General features: G+C 43.4%; 2 protein-coding genes across 7 annotated transcripts in view; both read left to right on the top strand.

The window, feature by feature from the left end:
• Positions 1-45: 45 nt before the first annotated feature.
• Positions 46-1,515, top strand: mrpl57 (mitochondrial ribosomal protein L57). 3 transcript variants are annotated; one of them, XM_007242582.4, is made up of 4 exons: positions 100-165; positions 258-298; positions 782-852; positions 1,105-1,515. In XM_007242582.4, exon 4 carries the CDS (start codon positions 1,106-1,108, stop codon positions 1,415-1,417), a length of 312 nt encoding a protein of 103 aa, XP_007242644.1. In that variant the 5' UTR covers positions 100-165; positions 258-298; positions 782-852; position 1,105; the 3' UTR covers positions 1,418-1,515. The 3 variants fall into 3 exon arrangements, with proteins under 3 accessions (XP_007242643.1, XP_015459654.1, XP_007242644.1); XM_015604168.3 differs by lacking the exon at positions 258-298 and having other exon boundaries at positions 76-165; XM_007242581.3 differs by lacking the exons at positions 258-298; positions 782-852 and having other exon boundaries at positions 46-165.
• An 811-nt stretch (positions 1,516-2,326) lies between these two features.
• Positions 2,327-9,807, top strand: part of fam149b1 (family with sequence similarity 149 member B1) — a 27,195-nt gene continuing 19,714 nt past the window's right edge. Inside the window, exons 1-4 of one of the 4 annotated variants that reach the window (XM_049463965.1) lie at positions 2,327-2,649; positions 7,683-7,772; positions 7,906-8,011; positions 9,491-9,560. In XM_049463965.1, the coding sequence (XP_049319922.1) occupies positions 2,603-2,649; positions 7,683-7,772; positions 7,906-8,011; positions 9,491-9,560 (313 nt within the window). In that variant the 5' untranslated portion in view covers positions 2,327-2,602. Of the gene's footprint in view, positions 2,650-7,682; positions 7,773-7,875; positions 8,012-9,490; positions 9,561-9,807 lie in introns of all 4 variants that reach the window. The other 3 variants (XM_049463964.1, XM_049463963.1, XM_049463966.1) reach the window with 3 other exon arrangements.

Here is a 9,807-nt window from a genome sequence, read left to right as displayed (position 1 = left end):
TAATATTCACTAATATTCACCGATACCCGCAGCAGTGAGGTTAGCGCTGCTGCAGCCTGGCGGTGATACAGGGAGCGCTGCTCCGCCGGCCGGCAGGGGGCGCTGTGTGATCAGGAGAGCGGCGGTACCGCAGCAGCAGCAGCGCGGAGCGGAGATCAGCAGCAGGTCAGCGCAGTTTTACACTTTTATTATTATATTTAATCCTGTTATTATTAATATCAGCGATTGTTCTCTCTTTCTCTGTTTCTGCGGTGTAGGTTAGAACAGTAACCGGCCGCTGAGAGGACCTTAAAGCGCGGTGATTCAGTATAAACCTCAGTTAGCTTCAGGCTAAAGCTACAGTCACCCTGAAAATCACCATCACTTTTTAATTATAAATAATTATAATTAAAGTTTAATTTAATTAAATAATTTAGTTAACACTCCGATACTGAGAAGTATCATCACTGTTTACTTATAAATAAGCATAAATAATCATAAATAATGGAAATAAATATTTCAACTCCGATATTAATAAAATCCTGAAAATTGTGTTTCAATTTAATAAGATTGAGGAATGTGATTTTAAAGAGCTTCTTAACCAGCACTGCTCACACACAACTACACACATCCCACTGCAGCTCCGCGGACTGCACTAACACCACTAACTGTAACTTTAACTAATGAACTGCACTCATGCCCACATTCACACAATGTTTGACCATATCAGGACAATATTGGCAGTTCTATTAATAGACGGTTATTAAACTGTGTTGACATAACTTTTATCATAATTTATTAGAGGTCTGATCAGAGGAGGGTCTGTGAGTCTTTTTCATCCTGCAGCTGTGAGGGATCTGTTCATCTCTGAAGGTTCTGTTTGTTCAGTATTTTGCCTGATTCTCTGTCCTGTCACCCATGTGTATATATATATATATATATATATATATATATATATATATATATATATATATATATATATATATATACACACACACACATAAACATATCTATATACACATATATATATATATATATATATACAGTACACACACACACACGTACATGTATGTATGTATGTATGTAGTTGATTAAGTAGTTTTTTCCCTGTCTGTCTGCCCGCAGGATGTTCCTGACGTTAGCTCTTCTCCGTAAGGGAATTCCCGGTAAGCAGTGGATCGGGAAGCACCGGCGGCCGCGTGCGATCACCTGGCACATGAAGCAGAACTTTGTGAAGCACCTGGAGCGCGAGGCGGAGAACGAATACTGGATCAGCCGGCCATACATGAGCCTGGAGCAGGAGCAGGGTCATGCCGCCGCCCGCAGAGAACATATATGGAAGAACATCAAATCTGAGAGATACACCAAGTTCCCCCCCCACAAATACGCCAGCGATCACCTGAACCACCTCAACATCACCAAAACTTGGGGAACCTAAACCGGTTCCAGATTCGGACTGTCTGTTTCTCTGCTGCTCTCGGTTTCTGCAGCAGATCTGAGTGTAAACCGTGTTAATAAAATGTGTTCAGAGCTAAAGTCTGTCTCCTCTCTTTATTTACGCTTGGCATGAAATTAAAGCTGTAGTTCAACAAAACCTCATTTATAACAGTTATAAATACTGTTTCTGTGTCTCTAACACTGATCTGATTTCTGTAACTAAACACAAGTATCTTTATTTTATTTTCTGTTCAAATCCATCAGCAATTTATTTATTTATATATATATATATATATATATATATATATATATATATATATATATATATATATATATATATATATATATATAACAACTACATACATACATACACACATACATGTACGTGTGTGTGTACTGTATATATATATATATATATATATATATATATATGTATATGTATATGTGTATATATATATATATATATATACACTAAGATTAGAGGAAGCGTGGTTTCCCTGTGGGTATATCAGTTTACTGTTCATTGTGTGCGCACAGTATAAAGTGAAATTATTATCAGGCATTATCAGGCAGTTTATTCGTCTGTACGATATTCTGAGTAAGATTATCTAGAACCGAACATTTCACACTAATCTGTCTCTGATCTTTACTGTTTAATTATGCACATATATGAGTCTCTGCTGCTGTAGTTTAAAGATCTGGGGATAGTGAGCTTCCTCTAGAGGGCAGAACTCCCACGATACTATTTACCATTTCATAAATTAATGTTAATTTGTTCATTTACTCATAATCAATTGGAATTATTATTATTATTATTATTATTATTTATACTCCTGTACACCAGGGGGCGGTAGGAAGCAGTCCGCACATGGTCTACCCTAAAAACTACAATTCCCACGAGGCAGTGCGTCGGTGCAGTTCGGTCTCCATGACAGTGTGTTATTGTTGATGAGCGGGTCTGTGCGGGAGCGGCGGGTCTGCGGTGCGGTGCGGGGCCGGGGATGAGCGTTAAAGCCGCGGGCTTTCTGACTGTCCTGCCCGTCCTCAGCAGCGGAGAACCGGCCCGGAGCCGCGGCGCGGGCCGAGGTGTAGCCAGGCAGCAGCGATGTTAGGCCGGGCAGCGGGGCGCTCAGAGCCGCGGGGAGAGCAGCCGGAGCTCCGCACAGCATAAACCCCCATCAGCACCATGATCTCCAGATACAGCCGCAAACCCGTGCAGCACAGCCTGCAGATGTAAGTATGTGTGTGTATCTGTGTGTGTGTGTGTGTGTGTGTGTGATGGAGACACTTTATTAGAAACACTTTCTGTATCTGTACAGTAAAAGACTGGAGATTATCCCCTGTTCCCCCCGGACACCCTCTGTTACTGCGCTGGGGTTTGTTCTCAACGCTGGTGGTGGTGTTAGTGTTGGTGTTAGTGTTGGATTAGTGTTAGTGTTGGGTTAGAGGTGGTGGTTGATAGTAGTGGTGTTAGTGTTGATCGTGGTGTTGGTGTTAGTGTTGATAGTGGTGTTGTTGATAGTGGTGGTAGTGTTGGCGTGTTGGTATTAATTTTGGTGTTAGTGTTGATAGTGGTGGCAGTGTTGGCGTGGTGGTGTTGGTGTTAGTGTTGATAGTGGTGGTAGTGTTGGCATGTTAGTGGTGGTGTTGATTGCGGTGGTAGTGTTGATAGTGGTGTTAATGTTGGCATGTTGGTGTTGATTATGGTGTTGGTGTTAGTGTTGATAGTGGTGTTAATGTTGGCATGTTGTGTTGATTGTTGTGTTGATAGTGGTGGTGTTGATAGTAGTGGTGGTAGTGTTGATAGTGGTGTTAATGTTGGTGTGTTGGTGTTGATTGTGGTGTTAGTGTTGATAGTGGTGGTGTTGATAGTGGTGGTAGTGTTGGTGTTGATTGTGGTGTTGGTGTTGATAGTTGTGGTGTTGATAGTAGTGGTGTTAGTGTTGATAGTGGTGGTGTTGATAGTAGAGGTGTTAGTGTTGATAGTGGTGGTAGTGTTGGTGCTGATAGTGGTGGTAGTGTTGGTGTTGATAGTGTTGGTGTTGATAGTGTTGGTTTTGATAGTGGTGGTGTTGATAGTAGTGGTGGTAGTGTTAGAGGTGGTGTTGATGTTGATAGTGGTGGTAGTGGTAGTGTTGATAGTGGTGGTAGTGTTGGTGTTGATTGTGGTGTTGATAGTGGTGGTGTTGATAGTAGTGGTGTTAGTGTTGATAGTGGTGTTGTTGATAGTGGTGGTGTTGTCAGTAGTGGTGTTAGTGTTGATTGTGCAGGTAGTGTTGGCGTGTTAGTGTTGATTGTGGTGTTGGTGTTAGTGTTGATAGTGGTGGTAGTGTTGACGTGTTAGTGCTGGTGTTGATAGTGGTGTTGTTGATAGTGGTTGTAGTGTTGGCGTTAGGGCTGGGCGATATGGAAAAAAATCTTATTACGATATAGTTTTTCATATCAGCCGATATCGATATGTATCACGATATAAATCAAATCACTTTCTGTTACACTTAAAGGTTTCTATTTTTACTCAGAAGTGACAGAATAAGGGAGTTATGGACAAAATCACTAGCAGGCTCAGAGCCTTGTGGACAGACACTAGGATGTTAACATCTTGCCAGGTGGGTACAGCTTTTAAATTAATTTTAAAAAGGGGACAAATATATAAACTAAAAAATATGTAAGACCCTTTACATTATATGTCTGTTTAATTTAAATTGCAATAACACTTTATTTATTTTTATAAAATTATATTTAATCAAAAGATCATTCCCCTCCCTGAATGCAGGCAACTACATAAAGCAAAATACAAGAGTATATCACAGTGTTCATTTTGACAGGTGATTTTGATACAGTCTTAGTCTTTTCACTAAAATGTATAATAGTTTTAGTTACATTTTAGTCTATCGGATATTATTAGTTTTAGTCAGATTTCAGTCTAGTTTAATTTTGGTCATATAAAAAGTATGTATTACATATGTTTTACTGTTTTTCTATTTTCTATTTGTTGTAATTTTAGATAATTTACTGCTTATGTTTTTTTTAAAATAAGAGCCTTTAGTTTTTTTTTCATTTAAATTAAGCTAACATTTAAATATTTAAAAAATATATAATAATAATGGAGGTGGGAGGAATAAAGTCAAGTTTCTGAAATGATCCACTTCTACTGCAGTACAGATTTATACTAACATTACTGGCTTTCAGTAGACTAGACTTACATTACTTAAGTGTATTTAAAACTCCAGTTCAGTAACAGCAATGTTTAGCTCAGTTCAAATACAGCTAGACAGATTATATAATCTTCTGTATTTAGTAAAATATCCAGCATAACAGACTCTCTATCTGTTAAAAACTATAAAACACAAAGACAGAGGAGAATGCTGCCCTCAGGGTTTTCTAACAGAAACAGTGAGAGTTAGGAAAAAAGATGGAAAGTGCTTCCTTTCTGTGTGTTTATATACTAACCCCTCACTCGTGCTGAAGTTAACCTTAATTTACACGAAACGTGGATTAACACGGCTAACGTGCGTTACCCATTAGTTTATTAGAATGTAAAAAGCAGTGAAAGCATCTTAGCTAATGATGACAGATTGCACAGATCCCTTTTACACCTAAACATCGCTAACTTTAAACTGGAGACAAGCTAATCTAACTAGCAGCAAACAGAGCAGCGTTTACCTGCCTTCAGAAATCTGAACAAGCTCACCTCTCTAAATATCTTGGAGACGCATGCCTCATATTTAAAAGGTGAGTTTTCCAGTGTAGCGCCGCTGAATAGTATAAATGAAGTTTATCCAGTAAATGGGAGAGAAGGAGCCGCTATGTGAGGAGTTCAGAGTGGAGGGGCTCGGGGGGTGGGGCGGAGGGGGATGGTGGAGAGGGGAGGGGAGGGGTTGTACTGGGCTGAGCAGCAGTTCAGCGTGCTGCCTGATCTCGTGCTGCGCCTTTTCACAACGCTACTTAAACGGGAAATAGAAAATTTAGTTTATCGAATTTCTCGCCCCGACTTATCGCGATATATAGTTTCCTCGATAACTATCGATATCGTTTTATCGCCCAGCACTAGTTGGCGTGTTGGTGTTGAATGTGGTGTTGGTGTTGACAGTGGTGGTGTTGATAGTAGTAGTGTTAGTAATGATAGTGGTGGTAGTGTTGGTGTTGATAGTGTTGTTGTTGACAGTGGTGTTGTTAATAGTGGTGGTGTTGATAGTGGTGGTAGTGTTGGCGTGTTGGTGTTGATAGTGGTGGTAGTGTTGGCGTGTTGGTGTTGATTGTGGTGTTGGTGTTGACAGTGATGGTGTTAATAGTAGTAGAGTTAGTGTTAATAGTGGTGGTAGTGTTGGTGTTGACAGTGGTGTTGTTGATAGTGGTGGTATTGATAGTTGTGTTGATAGTGGTGGTGTTGGCGTGTTGGTGTTGATAGTGGTGGTAGTGTTGGTGTGTGGGTGTTGATTGTGGTGTTGGTGTTGATAGTGGTGGTGTCGATAGTAGAGGTGTTAGTGTTGATAGTGGTGGTAGTGTTGGTGTTGATAGTGGTGGTAGTGTTGGCGTGTTGGTGTTGATAGTGGTGGTAGTGTTTGCGTGTTGGTGTTGATAGTGGTGTTGGTGTTGATAGTGGTGGTGTTGATAGTGGTGGTAGTGTTGGTGTGTTGGTGTTGATTGTAGTGTTGCTGTTGATAGTGGTGGTGTTGATAGTAGAGGTGTTAGTGTTGATAGTGGTGGTAGTGTTGGTGTTGATAGTGGTGGTAGTGTTGGTGTTGATAGTGGTGGTAGTGTTGGCGTGTTGGTGTTGATAGTGGTGGTAGTGTTTGTGTTGATAGTGGTGTTGGTGTTGATAGTGGTGGTGTTGATAGTGGTGGTAGTGTTGGCGTGTTGGTGTTGATTGTAGAGGTGTTAGTGTTGATAGTGGTGGTAGTGTTGGTGTTGATAATGGTGGTAGTGTTGGTGTTGATAGTGGTGGTGTTGATAGTGGTGGTAGTGTTGGCGTGTTGGTGTTGATAGTGGTGGTAGTGTTGGTGTTGATTGTGGTGGTAGTGTTGGCGTGTTGGTGTTGATAGTGGTGGTAGTGTTGGTGTTGATAGTGGTGTTGGTGTTGATAGTGGTGGTGTTGATAGTGGTGGTAGTGTTGCCGTGTTGGTGTTGATTGTAGAGGTGTTAGTGTTGATAGTGGTGGTAGTGTTGGTGTTGATAGTGGTGGTAGTGTTGGTGTTGATAGTGGTGGTAGTGTTGGTGTTGATAGTGGTGGTGTTGATAGTGGTGGTAGTGTTGGCGTGTTGGTGTTGATAGTGGTGGTAGTGTTGGTGTTGATTGTGGTGGTAGTGTTGGCGTGTTGGTGTTGATTGTGGTGTTGGTGTTGATAGTGTTGGTGTTGATAGTGGTGTTGGTGTTGATAGTGGTGGTGTTGATAGTGGTGGTAGTGTTGGCGTGTTGGTGTTGATAGTGGTGGTAGTGTTGGTGTTGATTGTGGTGGTAGTGTTGGCGTGTTGGTGTTGATTGTGGTGTTGGTGTTGATAGTGTTGGTGTTGATAGTGGTGTTGGTGTTGATAGTGTTGGTGTTGATAGTAGAGGTGTTAGTGTTGATTGTGGTGGTAGTGTTGGCGTGTTGGTGTTGATTGTGGTGGTAGTGTTGGCGTGTTGGTGTTGATGTTGATAGTAGAGGTGTTGGTGTTGATTGTGGTGTTGGTGTTGATAGTGTTGGTGTTGATAGTAGAGGTGTTAGTGTTGATTGTGGTGGTAGTGTTGGCGTGTTGGTGTTGATAGTGGTGGTAGTGTTGACGTGTTGGTGTTGATAGTGTTGGTGTTGATAGTAGAGGTGTTAGTGTTGATTGTGGTGGTAGTGTTGGCGTGTTGGTGTTGATAGTGGTGGTAGTGTTGACGTGTTGGTGTTGATAGTGGTGGTGTTGATGGTAGAGGTGTTAGTGTTGATAGTGGTGGTGTCAATAGTGATGGTGTTAATAGCGATGGTGTTGAACTGACGGTGTTTTTACACCTCTCTGCTGATAAACTACTCCGGAATATTTAGTTTACTCCTCATCTTGTGAAACCAAACCAAACCAAACACTGAGAAACACTTTCATTACCAGATTTGGAGCAGAAGAATCAGATCCAGCTGAAACAGCGAGTGGGTCCAAAACAAGCTGCAGTTTTACAGTGGAGCTAAATGTAGGTTTCCAATAAAGTGGCCAGCAAGGTGGAGCTGTGAGCTAAGGGCAGGATACAGGATTCTTACACTCGTATAGTGTTCAGTGTATAACTGTGTGTGTGTGTGTGTGTGTGTGTAGTCGAGGTGTGTCCCACAGCAGTCTGGATCAGCACCCGCTACCAAAGCAGCCGGAACCCGAACCCGAGGAGCCGCCGCCCACTCACTGCAGGTATGTCCTGGGGGGCGGGGCTTAAAGCAGTTCTTCAGTATTCAGTGATTTCTAACTGACCTAAATACGTCCCCCTCTCCATCCCTCCATCTCTCTCTCTCAGTTCAGAAACGTCCTCTGTCTCGTCCGGCAGGTCGGGGTGTCCTGTAGACTCTTCTCGGTCCTGGTCAGGGATTCACAGCTACACAGGAACAGGAGTTTCAACTGAGAGGAGCTCACTGTTCTCCTGGGGCTATGATGTAAGTTTAGCCCTGACGCTAACGCTAATCCTGTTTATACTGCTAACAACATTAGTACACAAACTGTAATGCTGATCCAAATACTAACTGTTGTAATGAGCATGTGAATTTAATGAGCATTATAGAGTATAATAGAGCGCCCCCTACACTTCCTGTAGTGTATTACAGTCTGTCAGAATGAGCGTGTGGATCATATGAACATTAAACAGCATTATAGAGCGCCCCCTACACTTCCTGTAGTGTATTACAGTCTGTCAGAATGAGCGTGTGGATCATATGAACATTATAGAGCATTATAGCATGCCCCCTACACTTCCTGTAGAGAGTTGAGTTGAGTAAATTAAGGAGTAAGGAGAGGAGTGAGTTGAGGAGTGCGGACAGTCTGTGCTTTTTCTCGCTGCATTTTAACGTGTTTATTTGCATGTAACACTGACAAACTGAGCCGTAGATGAGTAAGTGTGTGTGTGTGTGTGTGTTATTCAGGCAGATGTCCTGGCGAGTACAGAAGTGTGTGATTGATTATGGGCTGCAAATTTAGTTTGAGCTGCTGAAAAGGCGGAACATCAGAGATAACTCAGTGTCAGCGCCGTCACCATGGACACCGGTGTCACTGAACATCAGAGAACCGAGACGGCATAACGTTTCCACAGAGCCGAAGAAACAGGGTTGCCAGTTCTGCCGTCAATAATAAATAAGTGTTCACATCAGTTTCTCTGGGTTCAGCGTTTAGGGCGCGCTCGGTTTCTCTGGGTTCGGCGTTTAGGGCGCGCTCGGTTTCTCTGGGTTCGGCATTTTCGGCGCGCTCGGTTTCTCTGGGTTCGGCGTTTAGGGCGCGCTCGGTTTCTCTGGGTTCGGCGTTTACGGCGCGCTCGGTTTCTCTGGGTTCGGCGTTTAGGGCGCGCTCGGTTTCTCTGGGTTCGGCGTTTACGGCGCGCTCGGTTTCTCTGGGTTCGCCGTTTAGGGCGCGCTCGGTTTCTCTGGGTTCGGCGTTTACGGCGCGCTCGGTTTCTCTGGGTTCGCCGTTTACGGCGCGCTCGGTTTCTCTGGGTTCGGCGTTTACGGCGCGCTCGGTTTCTCTGGGTTCGCCGTTTACGGCGCGCTCGGTTTCTCTGGGTTCGGCGTTTACGGCGCGCTCGGTTTCTCTGGGTTCGGCGTTTACGGCGCGCTCGGTTTCTCTGGGTTCGGCGTTTACGGCGCGCTCGGTTTCTCTGGGTTCGGCGTTTACGGCGCGCTCGGTTTCTCTGGGTTTGGCGTTTACGGCGCGCTCGGTTTCTTTGGGTTCGGTGTTTAAATAGACGTTTTAAAATGGTCAGAAATAATGAATGTCCTTAAATCTTTTAGTATTGTGGTAGTGCTTTTAAAAGTAGTACTTTTAAAGTGTGAATGCCACTGACATCATCCCTACCACTGACATCATTACCTTCACTGACATCATCATGATCTCACCCCGCAGTGGTAACTGTGTGTCTGTCTCTGCAGGAGTTTGATAAGGCCGCCTCTCGGCAGGTTCAGCTGATGTTTGAGGAGATCGATGAGGAGCTTTATGAAGGTCAGAGGCTCCACCGATAATTTATATCTTACCCATACTTTCCTTTAAAAAGAAACTCCAGCCGCTAATTAACCCTGTATGACCTGTATGATGAGATGTAGGTGAGCAGTAGGTGAGCTGTAGATGAGCTGTGGGCGAGCAGTAGGTGAGCTGTAGGTGAGCAGTAGGTGAGCAGTAGGTGAGCAGTAGGTGAGCTGTAGGTGAGATGTAGGAGAGCTGTGGGCGAGCAGTAGGTGAGCAGTAGGTG

This window comes from Astyanax mexicanus, chromosome 14 (genome assembly GCF_023375975.1).
Source record: "Astyanax mexicanus isolate ESR-SI-001 chromosome 14, AstMex3_surface, whole genome shotgun sequence".
In the NCBI taxonomy this organism is placed as follows: domain Eukaryota; kingdom Metazoa; phylum Chordata; class Actinopteri; order Characiformes; family Acestrorhamphidae; genus Astyanax; species Astyanax mexicanus.
Note: the sequence above shows the minus strand (reverse complement) of the source record. Positions and strands in the feature narration are given on the sequence as shown.